The sequence below is a fragment of the Cnephaeus nilssonii genome, assembly GCF_951640355.1.
Source record: "Cnephaeus nilssonii genome assembly, chromosome: 9".
In the NCBI taxonomy this organism is placed as follows: Eukaryota; Metazoa; Chordata; class Mammalia; order Chiroptera; family Vespertilionidae; genus Cnephaeus; species Cnephaeus nilssonii.
In genome coordinates, this window is record NC_137080.1 from 63,078,627 (window position 1) to 63,097,655 (window position 19,029).

Here is a 19,029-nt window from a genome sequence, read left to right on the forward strand (position 1 = left end):
TTGGGCATCAACCTATGAACCAGGAGGTAACGGTTCTATTCCTGGTCAGGGCACATGCCCAGGTTGCTGGCTCAATCCCCAGTAGGGGGCATGCAGGAGGCAGCTGGTCAATGATTCTCATCATTGATGTTTCTATCTCTCTCTCCCTCTCTCTTCCTCTCTGAAATCAATAAAAATGTATTTTAAAAAGAGAGAGAAAGAAGTCAAGGATTTAAGTTCAGTTGAACCCAGTTTCCATCAATACTATTCCTATAAAACCAAACTCTCAAAATTATTAGTGGCACCCTAACTTGCAGATTAAGTGGTCTCTCCCTCCGATGACCACTGATGACTCCACTGATGACTCCCTTCTTGATATTATAGCTTCTCTTACCTTCAGTGTCTCCACAACTACCTCCTTCACTTCATACCCCTCTTCCTCCATCCTCTCAGTGCCCTTCTTGGTGTCTTTTCCCTCCCACTAAATATGGAAATTTGTCAAGACCAAATTATCAATGATCTGTTATTCTGTCTTCCTACTGCCATCCATACCTCACTCTGGAGCTCATGCTCAACACCTCTAATACCCTGCAGAATATTTCTACTTGTATATCCCTGTCATCTCAAATTCAACACATTTTAAAACTGAGTAACCATCTCACCAGTCCTCTTTTTACTAACACCACAATTCTGCCAGACTTGTTTCTGAATTTTCCCTTCCTTTCCCCACCTCCCAAATCTAATGTATACCAAGTCTTGTACTGTACTTCTCTCTTTCGTCCTCTCCACTCCCACATCCACCACCACAAGGCTGTCATCCTCCTGCACAGGCCCTTGATCAGTCTCCCTGGAACACTGCTCCCATGCCAGGATTCTTGTTCCAGCATTAAGAAGGGTTCAGCAATCTGGAGAAAGGCTGTGCATAGATTAAGTAAGAGTCCAGAGACAAAAGATAATTTTAAAAGGCATTGGGGGTCAGAGGAGCCTGGCCTGAAGAAACCAGGTTCTCCTTGTCTCAGGACCCTTGCTTTTTATTAACACAATTTGTCCTAAGGCAAGGTGGAGATAATACACTTCAAAGGGTAGGGTTTCATACAGAAGCATTGTCAGATTGGGGAATAGCCTACGGCTGTTCAGGTGTTTGGCCAGTAGGAGGCAATAACATGTAGATTAAGATGCCCTGAGCTGTCTGGCAGCAAACAATCATCCTATTCGGGTTTGGGGGAAATGCTTTTAGCCATTCCAACAGGTGATTACATATGTGACTCAGCCCTTGTTGAGTTCCCAAGTTCCATCAACCTTTTGATGAAACTCTTGCAATTATGACCTACTGGAACTGGCTTCCGGCACTTCCACCATACCCCTCCACGTTCATAGACTCCTAGACTCTTCACTGCCTGGAGCATAAAGTTCAAACACATATGTGAGCCATTTAGGATCCTCTACAACTCCTCAAGCTCTGCCTCCTGTTTTCTTCTTGACGATTCCCAGACACAAGTTCTCTGCTGCAACTGCGCTAGTCAAGTTGTGTCTCAGCTCATCTTGCCCTCCATCTCCCAACCCCACACCCAAACATTTAAAATCCTTGTTTGATCTTCTAACAAATAGCTTAAAGTTTCCCCTTCCACAGAGCATCCCTTTAATGACCCTCCTCCATATCCAAAGCCAACTCTTCCTCCCTGAGCTCTCATTGTTGAGATTATATATATATATATATATATATATATATATATATATATATATAAAATTTCAGAGAAGAAGGGAGAGGGAGAGATAGAAACATCAATAATGAGAGATAATCATTGATCGGCTGCTTCCTGAATGCCCCCCCCCCCCTGGGGATTGAGCTCGCAACCCAGGCATGTGCTCTAGCCACTGACCCAAATCAGCTAGGGCTCTCATTGTTTCACTCAACTCATTTGGAAGTTACTATATGCAGCCTCATATATTTTTTGGTTTTTGGTTTTTGGTTTTACTTACTTACCTTTTCAAACTGTCAATTATAAGGTCACTGAAATCACAAACTATCTAAAATTTCTCGAGTCATTTAGATTTATGGGATATATAGAATTGTTTCCTAATGACCTTTGTCTAATTTTTCTAAAAAGGTAGTTTCCAACAAAGGTATTTTTTTCAAAATTTATTTAATAACCAATTTAAGTTAGATTTGGGTAAATAAAGTTTTACTGGAACATAGCTACTCACACTGCTTACAAAGTGGCTATGGCTGTTTTTATGCTACCACGGCAGTCAAGAAGCTCTGACAGAGACCATATGGCCCACAATGCTGAAAATATCTGCTATTATCTAGCCCTTTGCAGAAAAAAGTTGTTGACACCTATTTTAAATCCCTGTAGAAATGTATTCATGACACTTATTGTATTCATGCCCTAAATTCTAGTTATGTGTGTATTTTCTAGTCGCCATCACAAAAACTGTGAATCTAGGGCAGGGACTGCATCTTTCTCATCTCTCCAGCCCAATAGATCACCATGCCTTACACATTGTCAACATTCATTCAATTAACAAGTGATAGTTCAACATTTTCTTAAAAAAGAAAAAATGAGTAGATTTGTTGATCATTTTTTAATGCTACCTCTTTGCTAGAACTAAAATTAGTCAATATAAAAATCTAATTAAAATTGAATAATTTTGATCAGCATCTAATTCCTTCAATGACTTTATAAAGACTTCATTGTAACAACCCAAATCTAACTTAAATTGGTTATTAAATAAATTTTGAAAAAATACCTTTGTTGGAAACTACCTTTTTAGAAAAATTAGACAAAGGTCATTTGGAAACAATTCTATATATCCCATAAATCTAAATAGGAAAAGTAATCTGTCCACTTTGGGCTTAAATTTTTTGAAAAGCGCTGAAAAAATATTTTGCATTTTGTTTCATTAAATTGAACTTAATGCTTTTAGGTCACTGATAAATATCCCAACTTACAGTGGCTGTGAAGTTGAGAGATGGCTTCAAGATAGTAGCATAATCAAAGAAATCAATGTTGTGCTCATGCTGCTTGAAAAATACATTGGAGCTTGCATTTCTTGAGATACCTGTTTTGGAAATTGCATCATTTAGAAAGCAAGTTATAGTTCACCAACAGCTTCTAGCCACCAGACTTCCCCATCTGAGCTAATTCCCCAAGGGGTTAAGATATCAGGGCACAGAAACCTCATTCCCACATCGGCTTCTGTGGCTATTCTGTCCTCTGAGGGTCCCTTCTAAGCACCATTACTGCCACCCCAACAGATTAAGGCCATTGACAGAATAGTCTTTTGCTCTTTTGGGGATTGGTGAAAGCTGTTGAAATACAGAAAGATCCAAGTAATTAACCTTTATTTAATTACTAAGAGAAAACTGTCTGGGAGCAGGTGTGATTTCAGAAGATGTTAAGTGATTTAAAAAAAAAAAAAAAGATAGTCAGTCAGCTAAAAAGGTATGCCTTTCCACGTAGTTCTCATGCTGAAAATAAAGAACAGAAATGGAAACAATTATGATTATCTATTACATGTGGTTGAAGTACAGACTTTTATAGGAAATAAATTTCCCCTTCATGATGAAAACATTCTGCACGCTGGACTAATGAACAGTTGTGACAATTTCAGCATTATACAGCATCTTTAGAAAGGCAGTGATGTTCTCAAACAAGCATGCTAGTTATAATAAGATGACAGAGCAGCCATGGCCAGCATAGCTCTCTCACATCTCTCTCTCTCTCTCTCTCTTTCTCTCTCTCTCTCTCTCTCTCTCTCTCTCTCTCTCTCTCTCCTCTCTCCCCCTCCCCCTTCCTTCCACTCTCTAAAATCAATGGAAGAAATATCCTCCAGTGAGGATTAACAAAACAAAACAAAAATTAAGAAAGATGACAGAGCAGCACCACATAAATAACTTTACCTTCATTTCAAAGTCTACAAACCTGTAAGTGATTCTGTCACCGTGGCTAAAATTTCTACCGGCCCAGGGGATGACAGAGATGTGTGTTCAGAAAGCCCATCTGAAAAATCCATTACCTTTTTCATCTCTTCGTCATTAAAAGAGAAGTTTGCAGATCCATTTATCTGTTTTGTTAAAAAAATGTTCAGTTTTATTGTTCACTTTAGCAATCCATATTTTAGAAATAAAACTCAAACTAAGTCACATCAAACAATGTGATGGCTCTGGTTTGACGCTAATCACTATAAAGGGGTAAATTCTCACTTATCCAATGTCAGAAAGCTTTTTTTTTCTTAAACTCAATTATTTTGTTAATTCAGTACAAATCTTATTTCTAGAAAAAGAATGCTCATAGTTATCCCCAATACTAGTTATAAGACATCTGTAAAAAAGTTACCTTAAATTTTTTTGTAATATTTTTCTTCACGCCCCAAAAAGATAAAGGTAAAAATGTAAGTGTTACATCTCCTTTCACAGGCTTCCCATAGGTATACCTGAAAAATAATAAATGGGTGGGGTTTTTTTTTTACATTTTCAATTTGATATTATCAAACTAACAATTAAAAATATTACTTTCAATAGCATATACTGGCAACCCAAGTTAAAAGAATTATATTAAAACTAGAAGCCCGTTGCACGAAGTTTCGTGCAATAGAATTTTCCTTCACCTGGCTGCCGGCACCAGTTTTCCGCCAGCAGCAGTTTTCCTCTGGCCACCCGCCGATCAGAGCACCTCCCGCCAGCACGATCGGCCACCCCTAGAGGAACTCCGATCGGGAGGCGCTCCGATTGGCCAGAGGAAAACTGCTGCTGGCGGAAAACTGGTGCCGGCAGCCACGCAATCGGCCACCCCAAGTTCCGCCACCAGCGTCTTCTGCCGGCCCCATGGGTCCTTCCGCAGGCGTTTAGGCCGGTGGGAGGAGCGGGAGGCGGGGACTCACGAGTCCCCGCCCCCCGCTCCTACCGCCAGCCAATCGGCCACCCTGAGTCCCGCCCCCCGCGCCTCCAGCCGGCCCAATCATGGGCGTAGCAGAGTGATGCAATTTGTATATTACCTTTTTATTATGTAGATATACTCTTACTACAAATTTTCAAAACTAAGCATAGCTAAGAAGTGTCCTTAATAAATAGTGATGCTTGAAATTAAGTCTCCAAAATAGGAAGACTTTTAACTACACCACCTCACAGCAGTTCCCAGAACACACTTTACCCAGACTCTAATCATTTCAATGATTAGAGATAATACATAAGTGAAAGTGACAGTTTTCTGCTCAAATTTTTTAAAATATTATGAAACCTTTTCTTCCAAAAATCTGGACTGACTGGCCCATTAACCAAATGCATGCCTAGGAGACATCACATACACCCAAAAAACAACTGGATTTCAAACCCCACTCTCTACCCCCTAATCCTACCTAATAAAAGGGTAATATGCAAATTGACCGCACCTTCGCTACGCCTAAGCCACGCCCACCAGCCACGCCCACCAGCCAATCAGGGCGAGTATGCAAATAAACCCAACCAAGATGGCTACAGCCACAGAGAGCAAGGTTTCCCAGGCAACAGAGGAAGCCAAGCTTTCTGCCTGCCCTTGCTAGGCCTAAGCCTCCACTCAAGCTACAAAGTTTCAATTATAGAAGGTAAACAAATCTTAACAGAAATGGTGGCAGCCACGGAGCTGGAGAGAGCAGGCCAGGGTTGCCCCCGGCAATGGAGAAAGCAAAGCTTTCCACACACCCTGGCCAGGCCCATGCCTCTGCTTAAGGCTACAAAGTTTCAATTATAGAAGGTGAATTAACCCCAACAGAAATGGCTGCTGGCCACGGAGCGGGCAGGAGGCTTGGCTCCACTCCAGGCTACAAAGTTTCAATTGTAGAAGGTAAATAAATTCCAGATACCAGAGCCTCCTCTTGGGTCACCAGGGGGCGTGGCTAGCCACAGGCCCCTCTTTCAGGCAGCCCCACGCCCCAAGGGAACCCCCATCCTGATCTGGGACACCCTTCAGGGCAAACCAGCTGGCCCCCACCCCTGCACCAGGCCTCTATCCTATCTAATAAAAGAGTAATATGCAGATTGACCATCACTCCAACACACAATATGGATGCCCCCATGTGGTCAAAGATCCTGCCCCCATGTGGACACAAGATGGCCACCACAAGATGGCCAGCAGGGGAGGGCAGTTGGGAGGCACCAGGCCTGCAAGGGAGGGCAGTTGAGAGGGACCAAGGCCTGCAAGGGAGGGAAGTTGGAGGCGATCAACCCTGCAGGGGAGGGCAGTTAGGGGTGACCAGGCTGGCAGAGGAGGGAAGTTGGGAGCAAACAGGCTGGCAGGGGAGCAGTTAAGCATCAACCAGGCTGGCAGTGGAGTGGTTAGGGGGTGATCAGGCTGGCAGGCAGAAGCGGTTAGGGGCAATCAGGAAGGCAGGCAGGCGAGCAGTTGGGAGCCAGCAGTCCTGGATTGTGAGAGGGGTCCCAGATTGGAGAGGGCACAGGCTGGGCTGAGGGACACCTCCCCTCTCCGTGCACGAATTTCATGCAACGGGCCTCTAGTTCTGTGATAAGACCAAACACATCGCCCATACAACTCAATTTGGTTCTTTCCAAATAGCAGGCTTTTGATTGGGTATGAAGCTCTTTGCTGTGCTACATAGAACTTGGAACTGAAACCTTATGGACTGTATTGTTTATGCACTTGTTCTTTCAATAGTACTTATTAGATACCTACTCCATGATTAGCACTGTACTGGGCACCAACATGCTGTGATTTTAACATGTTCGTTGAAACTGCTATCACCATGGTTCATTGCTGCATGTTTCAATATCAGGAGGACTTATTAGACCAAACATGCTAGGGCACTGAATGGGCTCATGGCTCTCAAAGATTTTTTTCTTCAGGAAATTTTAAAATAAGAGTACAGTGGGGGTTTTTTAATGCAAAACTAACTTCTTGAATTAAATCTCATTTCTGCTGCTTGCATTCTATGTATTAACTTTATCCCCTCTCATGATGAGAAAGTCACTTGTGTGAAGGAAAGGCAATCTTTAGTAAACCATTTTATTGCCAGAGAGCCTTTTTTAAATGTGTTTCCTGGGTTCCATCCATGTCTATGTGAAATGTTGAGCCAAACTTGGATGTCGATTTTGCTCTGCACTATATAAATCAAACAGCAGCTCCTGCTTCCTGAATCCATTAGTTGAACACAGAAACTGAATCAACTCAACTCAAAAGTCAATGGTATGCCCTAACTGGTTTGGCTCAGTGGATACAGTGTTGGCCTACGGACTCAAGGGTCCCAGGTTCGATTCTGGTCAAGGGCATGTACCTTGGTTGCGGGCACATACCCAGTGGGGAGTGTGCAAGAGGCAGCTGATGGATGTTTCTCTCTTATCGATGCTTCTAACTCTCTATCCCTCTCCCTTCCTCTCTGTAAAAAATCAACAAAATAGATTTTTTTTTTAAAAGTCAATGGTAAAATGTAGCAAATTCAAAATTAAGAATAAAATAAATCAGTCTTCAAATCAGGGGTCCTCAAACTACGGCCCGTGGGCCACATGCGGCCCGCCAAGGACATTTATCCGGCCCGCCAGGTGTTTTTGCCGCCGCTGCCTGTCCTGCTTAGCAGCCGACTTAGCAGTGTGCATAGGAATTTGTTCATAGTTGTTTTTTTTTAACTATAGTCCGGCCCTCCAACAGTCTGAGGGACAGTGAACTGGCCCCCTGTTTAAAAAGTTTGAGGACTCCTGCTTCAAATGATAACAGTGAAGTTAGTGGAAACCTTGGTTAGCAATTTCAGTATCAAATTCATTCATTCAAAAGAGAGTTCTCAAAACCTAACCTTGCTGTATTTTATTAAAGTTTAAATAAATGCATATCTATAATATCAGAACATTATATTTTAAAAGAATTATATCACATGAGTAGTACAGGGAACTTTAAAATCCAGACATAATTGAAAGTATTCTCAGACACAAATATTTTTAAATTTTTATTTAAATGTGAAACAGATTTAGTTTTCCAAGCCCCAAGCTAATTATAATAATTGTAAAACAAGGATACTGGCAGTTATTGTCCTAAATAGAATCTGGAAGCATTTGGCATACACTAATTTTTCAGAAAGTAGTAGTTTGACAGCATTTAAAAAAGCAAATCAAAGATATTCTTTTTTTGGAAAACAGCCATAGCACAAAAGGTTTACAAAATGATACCTAAAAATTTGAAACTTTTAGTATAATCCATGTTTATCCCCACCCTTTTTTTTTTTAATGTCATTTCCAGGATACAAATAAATAAATTCTCCAAAAAATGAATGCATTTTAATAAACCTTAGGTTAAATAATATTTTTTAATTTCTACTATCTGCAGGAGTTATGGAAGTAACTAGATGTATGCTATGTCATTTTCTTTGTAATTCTCTAGAACCCACTGTGGTTAGTGGGAAATAATCTATTATTTATTTTAATAAGGTGGGAATAGTGAGCAAATGTTCAAGTTAGAGATTTCAAAACTAAAAAGAGATTGTTAACCTTCTTCTTTGGGTAATGTGCAATGTTTTGCACATTAACTATGCCTAGATGAGACAGATGGCTACTAGCAAAAAAGCAACCTAATCCCGGCTGGTATGGCTCAGTGGACTGAGTGTTGTCCCATGGACCAAGAGGTTCTGGGCTCGATTCATGGTCAGGGCACATGCCCAGTTTTGGGGCTTAATCCCCCAATAGGGGGAATGCAGGAGGCAGCTGATCGATGTGTTCCTCTCATCAATGTTTCTATCTCTCTCTATCTCCCTTCCTCTCTATCTAAAAATCAATAAAAACATTTTTTAAAAGGTAACCTAAATTGTTTACCATTTACTCATAGAGATGAATATAATAACTATTATGAAACATTTTTAAATCGTCTAACTTAATAACAACCATCCAAGTGGTAAGACAACCGAACTCATCTTTCACCAAAATACACCCAAAAAACAACTGGATTTCACACCCCACTCTCTACCCCCTAATTCTGTGATAAGACCAAACACATCGCCCATACAACTCAATTTGGTTCTTTCCAAATAGCAGGCTTTTGATTGGGTATGAAGCTCTTTGCTGTGCTACATAGAGCTTGGAACTGAAACCTTATGGACTGCATTGTTTATGCACTTGTTCTATCAATAGTACTTATTAGATACCTACTCCATGACTAGCACTGTACTGGGCACCAACATGCCGTGATAAGCAAGAAACAGACCCACCTTCAAAGAGGTGGACTAGCAAACAGCAGTACTGTGTGACTAGAGCTATGAGAGGTATAAAGATAGAGGGTTAGGGGAAGTCGCCAAGCCTTGAAACAGCCTATGTAAAGGCCTAGAGAGAAATAGAGAGGACAAAGATGTCAGATTTACAAAGAGGGGAAAGGTAAAAGGAGTTTCAATAGCATGACTCAGGGCATTGAAAGGCAGATTGTAGGGGGCTGAAGAATGACTGGAATGTAAAGTGACAAATGCAACTCTAAGTAGGCTGGGAAGATAGGGTGGTATTGGGGAGGAGACAGGAGATTCAAGGGAAGGTTTGTTTCTTTTATGATAGATATGTTTAAATACATAGTGGAGATGCTGCTAAAGAACAAAATAGAAGAAATCAAGACACAGGTAAAAGAGGAAGTGGGACCGGGAGCCTCTGATAGGAGGCAGCATCCAAGGCCCAAATGGAGGGACACAGAAAAGAATCTGCTCTGAAGGGAGAACAGGTGTTGCTTTCATTATGACAGACACAAGATCATCATCTTCATCATCATTTCCATCTTTTCTGGGACACCGTATTTATAGAATAGGTCTATGCCAATTTTTTAAAATCTATTTTTATTGATTTCAGAGAGGAAGGGAGAGGGAGAGAGAGCAAGAGAAATATCAATGATGAGAATCACTGATTGACTGCCTCCTGCACACCTCTCACTGGGTATCGAGCCCAAAATCTGAAGTATGGTAGCAACCATACTTAGGTAAAAACTGCTGTTTGAATTTTAACCCTGCTATGCTGGCTTCTGTACACGCTTGCTTGCTTGGACAATAGGGTGGTTACCTCAGCTTCCAGACTGAGACCTGGAGACTCACAGAGGTAATTTTCCTGTGCCTGTGGACCAGGACTACAGGAGACTGATTCCCACTGACTCAGTAGCTCCAGGAGTAGAAACTGTAGATAACCTTTAGAGATTACTGAGTCCGCTTGGTTCTGCTTCTGTAAAAACCTGCTTTCGCAAGATAGGGCCACATTCCAATAATGTCCAGCAGGGGCTGGGAACCCCCCTGCAGGCGGTTCCCAGCCTTTAGAATTTAGAATTTAGAACAAAGGAAAATTTTTGTGGTTTGGGCCTTTAAAAGGACTGCCTACACCTGGGACGGGGCGGTCATGAGGGTGGCCACCTGCGTGTGGTGCCCTCGCGGCCGTCCTGGCCAGTTCAATAAATCCTTGCCTGCTTTTTTTTTTTTAATCAATCAGCAGCCTCCGGTGGTCTTATTTTGGCTCCAGGGTTTGACCCCACAATAAATCCAGGCATGTGCCCTGACTGGGAATCGAACCATGACCTCCTGGTTCGTAGGTTGATGCTCAACCACTAAATCTATGCCAATTTCAATAGACTTAAAGAAGACACTACTGGGTCAGAAGGTTTCATTAGCCTGTTGCAAAGTTGTAAATTATATCCTGTCTGATTGAAAGCAGACCTTCCTGAAACTGCATTGGTAGGCCTGAAACTCATGACAGCTGGACCAGGGAGAAGTTTATTCCTATGAGAAAAGGGGCCTAGGCCTTTGGATGATGACACAGAAGATCATACTGCCCTGGGGACAGAACTACCTTCCTTTGCCATAACTACAGACATCATCCCTAGGCAACTGAAGCTTGAAGAAAGAAGACTTGGAATGGGTTATTATCAGAACTAGCCAGATCTGAGACCTTCCAATGGCAAAAAGAGGCTCACTATCTACAACAGACAAAGCAAACATACTGAAAAGGTCTTGATGTGTGAACTTCACTAATCTAGAATGCCCAGTCACTCAATCAAACATTAATCTACATGTTGAGATGAAGGTATTTAATAGTTGTGATTAAATTCCATAATCAGCTGGCTTTAAGGAGATTATCCTAGATCATCTGGGTGCACCTGACTCAATCAGTTGAAAGGCCTTAAAAGCAGACCTTAGACTTCCCTAAAGAGGAAGAAATTCTGCCTGTTGGACAACTTCAGCCTATGCCTGAGTTCCAGCCTACCCCTCCTGACGGCCTCCTCTACAGATTTTGAATGTGCCTAGCCAGCCCCCACATTCACATAAGCTAATTCCTTGCAACAAATCTTACTATGTATCCCCTACTCATTCTACATCTATGATAGAACCTTGACTGCTATACACACTAAGAAAAATGATGAAAATACAATGTGTATTTTCAAAGAAATGCCAGAGAGCCATCACAATTATTATGTCACTCTCAGCCATTCGTATTTCAAAGAGACTCAACAAATGAGAATCAGCATGAAATGACCAAGTTTCTTACTGGGCTAGAAGGAGAAGGGTGTGGCTTCAGGAGATCTACACCTCCTAAAATTGTATATAAAATTTTCTGAAGTTACCAGAGTTAAGAGCCACTGTTTTAACTAATTGTATTAAATCCATGGCAAAGCACTGAAAAACAAAAGCAAAGATTACATATATCCACCCTCAACTTAACCTATGCAAACACTGATGGGCTGTGTGAATTTGCACTTACTAAGTTTTATAAGCATTAGTCAAAGAACTCAAATTAAACCCAGACAGAGGCTTAACCTTCAGCCAAGATCAAGGGCAAGATAATAATTATGTAAAATGCAGGTGTTAATATGTTTTCTAAGCCATAAATCCATCCACAATACCCAAGTTCACTTTGGAAGCTACTTCTTAGTTGAACATGGGCAGAAAACCAACTTGGTGTATAAATCGGAGACATGTTTTTGCCATTGTGTTGCATGGGCTTCAGGTGATTTGGGCCAGACAGAATCTAAAGCAGGAGTCCTCAGAAAGTTTTGGTCTGCGGACTGCTTCTGCCAGGAGACTCAGGGCCCCTCGCTTGCCAGTGACACAAACCCTTACCAAGAGAGGAACATGGCGCTGAGCAGCAGTGAAATGAGGCCCAGTTTGTATCAGCTACTGCAAATAAATTCTGAAACTAAATAAATTTCAAGGAAAAAAGCACAGATATTGATGCATCAAAAATAAAAGCTACAAGAGATCAGTCCTAGAGTTACTTGAGGGCAAACCCAGGCTATACTTTTGAGAACCACTAATCTGAGCCTATACTTTTTTTTTTTTAATGTTGTCTAGATATGTCAGGTTCTTTTTTTGTTAAATGTATTGGGGTGACATTAGTTAATAAAATTATATAGGTTTCAAGTATACAATCTATAATACATCATCTGTATACATCACTGTGTGGCCACCATCCAAAGTCAAATCTTTGTTGATCACCAAACACTCAACTTCCTCTACCCTTCGCTACCTCCCCTTTTCCTTTGGTAACCACCATATTGCGTCTTGAGTTTGAGAAATGCTAGTCTGGAACTCTGAGGATGCTTGTTGTCTCAGCAAAGCCAAATGCTTTGCTGTTCAATCCAATAGATCAAAATCACGGGAGTCACTATATATCTGTGGGTTGGAAGTCTCTGTGTACCTATGCTGAAATGGATGATGAGTGTGAATTATTTATTCATATGCTAATTGCAATCAGACAACCAAATCCCTCCCCCAAGAGTCAACCTCCATCATTAACAGAGAAAAAAATTAGGATTTAAGAAGAGGTAAATCGCCTCCATCCATGCCTTAAGAATGAGGAATAATGGTACTTTTTTAAAAAAACAAATCTAGCATAATCTATAATGTAAATCCCTTGATTAGTCTTGGAAAGACACTAGTGTGTGGAAAATATTTCAGGACCAACTTGGAAGCAGAGAGATGTGTACAAAGATCTGTACAGACGTGTTCCATGCTTAATTGTTTATTGTAGATATTTGTCTCCTGCCCATTGAGGTATCTTTTGTTTTTTTAAATATATATTTTTATTGATTTCAGAGAGGAAAGGAGAGGGAGAGAGATATATAAACATCAGTAATGATAGAGAATCATTGATTGGCTGCCTACTGCATGCCTTCCACTGGGGATCAAGCCTGCAACCTGGGCATGTGCCCTTGACCAGAATCGAACCTGGAACCCTTTAGTCGCCAGGCTAACGCTCTATCCACTGAGCCAAACTGGCTAGGGCCCATTGAGGTATCTTAATAAGCAGAACATTGTGCTACTATTCTGTGGTATATGATGAGTTCTCTGTCATACAGTTTTATAAGTGTATAGTCATGAAAAAGGATACTCACTTTGCTGTGACAGTACCATTTAAACTCTTAGAATTCAAAGAATAATATAATGGTGTCTGCAGAGCAACTTCGAACTTTGGTAATACTGGGGAAAAAAGAGTAAATATTTTAAAGAATCTATTTTACTATCATTTACAGCTTGACAAAAATCACAAACAATTGCTCTAAAGGAGTTTATAATTGGTACTATTTGAAATTAGATTCATTATGATCCAAATGAATACACATTGAGGCTTAGATGAAAAGCACTTTACCCAAAGTCAGAAATCCAATGAAGCGAGTGACTAGACAGTGACAGGGGGCCAGTTGCTGGGACAGTGACAGTGGGGGCCAGTGGGAACTTCCGTTGGCAGAACCTAAATTGTATCCAGAACACTAAATGGGAACGCATCTGAGTGCTCTAAGGCCAGCTGTCACGCATTAGTGTGCCTTACTACTTGATAAAACACGTCCATATTGTTTGGTAAACAGCTGCTTCTAGAGCAGCCCTTTTCCTCATATCTTTCAGCAATTTGGCTACTAAAAGCACATCCTGGGGCCCCAAGTCTCTCCTTCTTCTGGATGATGCCACATATGCAGTCATAGACGCCTTGTCCTTTGAGGCAAAGGCAAATCTAGTGACAGTCTAATGTAACCAAAGACAAAGTTGTGTAGTAGAATTTCTAGTTAATAGGTAAGATATGGCTACAAAATATTTTTTTTCTTGTCACAGGTACTGATAGGTAATTCCAAAATTAGAAACCTCTACTTTAGTCAGCTTTATATAATTAAGATATAATATATTTTACCAATATTAATACTATCTGATATAAAGAAATCCCCCCAGAATATACAATTTTTGTTTTCTTTCAGTTTACAGAAATATTTTTTTCTCTAACTTCACTGGCCAAAGAAGTAGATCAATCTCATAAAGAGGCATCTCCCCATTCAATTAACACAAGAGTAGTAACCAGAAGGCAAACGGCCCAACAACATAGGGCAGACCTCCAGCTCCAAACCAGGCTAAAGATCCTTGGTGTGCCAAGACACTCCTGGACTCAAGACCAGTCTAGGATTGGAGAGTCAAAAAGCCATATGGTCAACTGTGACCTTCCTCCAAGGCTCTCCACCAACAAAGAAGTTAGGAGACACTCAGAGGTAGAGTTTCCTTAGAACAAGGAAATTCAAATATCTCCTCCTCAAATATCATAGGCAATTAATTCCCCACCTCCATTAGACCCCATTCAGCAACATACCACAACCCAGCACCATCTCTATGTGAAGTGAAAATAGCCTATAAAAACCCTGGCCACCCAGGCTTATTCTTCTAGATCAAGGCTGTCAAAAGAAATGAAATGTGAGCCAGATAGTGTAATTTTACATTTCTAGTAGCCACATTTAAAAAAAAATGAAATTAATTTTTGCAATGTTTTATTTAACCCCACATATCCAAAATATAATCAGTATAAAAATGTATTATTCATGAATTATTTTTCTTTTTGCTTTGTGTACTATCTTCAAAATCTTGTGTTTTACACACTTAGAGCACATCTCCATTTAGACTGGTCACATTTCAAGTGTTCAACAGCCACACCTTGTGAGTGACCCCAAATTGGACAACAGAATTCCAGGTCAGGGGTCAGTAAATAATGACCAGCAGAAACTAAGAGTGTTTCTTACATTTTTAACTGTTAGGGAAAAAATCAAAAGCAGAATATTTCACGATGTAAAAATTACTAAAATTCATATTTCCATGTCCACAAACAAAATATTATTGGATCATAGTCACATCCGCCTTACATAGTTTTTGTGGCAAAGTTGAGTGTTTAGGACAGAGATATATGGCAAATAGAGTCTAAAATATTACTATTTGGCCCTTTATAAAAAATATTTGCTATTCCCAGTTCTAGTTGATCATGAGACTTAGATGTGGTATGAGCTACATGGAGGCTGAACCACAAAAGTATAAGCAAACTATCTCCAGAATTTCTAAAGCTGAATGAAACACAATCTCAAAAAAGTGACACAAATCATATAAAAAAGCTTGTGTATAACCTCAAAATAGCTATTAAAGTTAAAACTAATACTAGATCCTATGCTTTCACTCTCATCTCTCCTTTCTCTTCCTCCACCAACAAAATGCTTGGCTCACGCTGTTTTTATCTATGTGTGTCTAAGTGCAATATTCACAAATTTTTAAATATGTATATTATGATCAAGACAAAGTAGAAAAACAATAATTGTGCATAAAAGAAATAGTCTAGCATAATGGAACTATAGGTGATCTTTTTCCTCCTTTATTCTTTATTATGACCTTTTATAACTTTCACTTTTACAAAGGAAAAAATGATTAGATCTACAAGAAACATCAGGATTTTACCTCCCCTGGGATTTTTAATTTAAATTACACATCTTTTGGAATTTCTCTTATCTCTGTGGAAAGTAATAAATGTGTCTTCCTTCCAAATAAATTGAAAAACTCTTACCATATTTTGAAACCTGGAATAACTGATAATATGACTGCTCCTATTGGGAGGAAGGGGGAAAAAAGAAAATATATGAGTTCTTATTTGATCATTTTGCTTGCTTACTTACCTCACAAAAAGATTTTGGGAGAATTTAATGCATTTATAATGATTTAATGAAGAAAACAGTTTATTTTCATTTGCAGAAGTTTATTTTTAGTCATCTACACATGAAGTCTGTGGGATTTTATGAGTTTTTCTTGCCAATTCACTAACATAAAAAAGTGACGTGACTCTATAATTCACTGTAGGTCATTTAAACAAACTGCTTCATCTGACTTCCCTCATTTGTGAAATGAGGCAAGGACAATATGCCAAACTAACAGGAAAGGACTTCAAATTGGTTTTGGAAATCATTATCAAAAAATGGAGAAAAGTAAGTTATACATAATTCAAATACTTATAAATAATCAAGAATACAAAATCATCGTGGACCAACATCCTCTACCTTCCCAATTACTGGGATTATTTTCTAGTGTATCCCTTAAATCAATACATTCTACCTTACTTTAATAGATATTGTTAATTATTTCCTTTTCTACAAAAGAAAAAAATGTGGCCTATCTTTTTTCTAACTCCTCATATTTCTATCTGTCCATTCTAAATCATAGGTAACACATTAAATAGAACTACTTCAAAATAGTTAATCAATTCCATTAATAAAATCGGTATTCTAATTCTGATTCCCTAAGTTTATCAAATAAAATACACAGATGCAGCTATAAAAAATTAGCTTTTTAAAACATCATCCTTGGTTAATCTAAAACAACTGTACAAGTTTTTTAATCCTAAAAGAAGGATACAGTTCATTTCAAAGTATAAAACAAATGTAACTACTTATACGCTAACAAAATAGTTGTCTATAAACATTCAGTCTATAAACATTTTCAAGACTTCTCCCTTGTTTCCTTAATGGTTCTCTCTTTCTGATCCTGAAATGCTGGCCCTTCCCATCCTAAGCCCAATGTTCTTTCCACTCTCCAGATCCTTAATGAGCTCATCAACTCTTACGGTTTTAACTGCCATCTCTATATGACCCCTACATAGTTATGGCTTGCCCAGACCTCAACCCAAAGATTCTCACTCAACTTCACCTACTAGACATCCCCACCTGAATGTCCTGCACTTCTTTATCTGGATTTAGCCTCCACTGGGCACCCTTCCTTGATTGCCTCTCCCCATGTTGTTAGATGGACCTTCTCTCCCATAATATCATTTTTCTTAACACAATATATTATCTTTATCTGCTTTGTGTCCATCTCCTGTAATAGAATACGAAGCCATTAAAGGCACAGCACCTAATTCAGCATGCCTTCAATGTCTGTTGGACTGAATGCATGTGTAAATGAATGAACAAATTGGTGCCTGTCCCCAGGCTGGTTCTTAAAAGTGTTCATCAGATTAGCCGCAGTTAGTATACAGTATCCCCATGTGCAGTATTCCCAGCAAAAAATTAAAATAACCTTATCATGAGCAGAATCAGACTATCCTGCAGAGGCATGGCCATCTGTCAAATGACCCATAGAATAACCTCAACTCTCTGCCCTGCATTTGGAAGGAATAAGGATGCCAATGAGTGAAAGAAGCCAGCCACGTGGAAAACTGAAGAAAAGGCAGAAGGAACGTGCTTCTTTTCAATGTCATTTTTAATTGTTCCAACAAATCAAAAAATTATTTTGTAACTGAGTGCTGACAGTGTGCTTTGTCCCAGGCAAGGTTTTCCCAGGCTGTTTATAAGTGGTGAAATGCAATTCAAAAAATAAATTATTTGGCTGTCCAAGGGGCTTGAGAAGCAGAACTGGATTTTGTAATTTTCAACATATTGTCCATTAGGCAACCAGGCCATACCAATTTTCATGAGTTTAGTTACTTTTATAAAATATTTTTATAAAACATATAATCAAGAATGGTAGAAAATACTAAAATATTTAAATTAATAACAATTCAGAGAATAAGTAGCAATGTATGCCACTTATAACCACAAAAACCCTGATACTGAGAACTTTCATTAGTCCAGAACAGGGATTTGCAAACTTTTTCTATAAATAGTAAATATTTTAGGTTTTGAAGTGAAGGGGTTCAGAACAGCCCTCCCCAAGGTGTGCCACTTTGGCATGAAAATCATTTTGAGCTAAAGGCAATCAAGACCCTGTGGGCCCCTGAGAAACTTTTACCTCTCCCTTAAAGGATTTAAATTTGGGGCCTTGCCCATAGTAAGAGTTATTACCAGAAATAACTTTCTATGATCTATCCATAGGGCAGGGAAAACTTCTAGTTACTGAACATTGGCTCTTCTTAGCACCCAGCAAATGACCTTCCTCCCCTCCGTGGCCCCAAAATGCTTTACCTCTTAGCTCAGAGGTCACAGACACCTCATTTTAACTTGATGTCTCGAACTCTCATGTGTGTGGGGTTCCCATAGGTGCATGTGTAATTCAATTTTATTATTTTTTCTTGTTAATCTGCCTCATGTCAATTTGATTATTAGACCAACTGGAAGAACTTAGAAGTGCAGAAGGAAGTTCTTCCTTCCCACATAAGCTATCTGGTTGCTGTCGCAACTACTGTTCTCTGCCCTTGGAGTGCAAAACCCAGAGACAATGGGTACACAAATGAGACTGTCTGTATTCCAATAAAAGTTTATTTACAAAAACAGGTACTAGGCTGAATTTGGCCTATAGGCCACGGTCAGCAAACCCTAAAAAGTAAAATGTAGTCCAGACAGCATGGCTCAGTGGTTGAGCATCGACCTATGAACCAAGAGAGCACATGCCCAGGTTGCGGGCTCAATCCCTGAGAGGAGCGGGCAGAGGGGGGGCGCAGGAGGCAGTCGATCAATGATTCTCTCTCATCACTGATGTTTCTCTCTCTCTCTTTCTCCCCCTTCCTCTCTGAAATCAATAAAAATATATATTTTTTAGAAAAAGAAAATTTAACTCCAAATTACTCTATGTCAATTCTAACTGAACTAAATTAAATTTGACTAACCGTGACTAAAAACATGCAGCAAAACCAACCCGAGGCCTTTAGAAGGAAGTGCGAGTTTCACTTACTGAACAACTTCCCTTCAGTTTTAAAGAAACAATCTGCTTCAAAATGAGTTTTATGTTTACTCTAGCTCATCAAATCCAGCTTGTGCTCATTCACTCTGCCAACAGCTGGAGAGAGAGGCTGACCTGGAGGCATAAATACTTGGGCAGCATGTCTTTTAAGCAAACACCTTT

At 39.8% G+C, this 19,029-nt stretch overlaps 1 protein-coding gene across 1 annotated transcript in view; it reads right to left on the minus strand.

Annotated features, from left to right (window-relative positions):
* CD109 (CD109 molecule) overlaps positions 1 to 19,029 on the minus strand; it is a 118,128-nt gene that overhangs the window by 50,613 nt on the left and 48,486 nt on the right. The window contains exons 7-11 of the mRNA XM_079781181.1: positions 15,767 to 15,806; positions 13,302 to 13,386; positions 4,320 to 4,416; positions 3,906 to 4,047; positions 2,933 to 3,042 (exon numbers count right to left, since the gene is read on the minus strand). Of these exons, the coding sequence (XP_079637307.1) occupies positions 2,933 to 3,042; positions 3,906 to 4,047; positions 4,320 to 4,416; positions 13,302 to 13,386; positions 15,767 to 15,806 (474 nt within the window). The remainder of the gene's footprint in view (positions 1 to 2,932; positions 3,043 to 3,905; positions 4,048 to 4,319; positions 4,417 to 13,301; positions 13,387 to 15,766; positions 15,807 to 19,029) is intronic.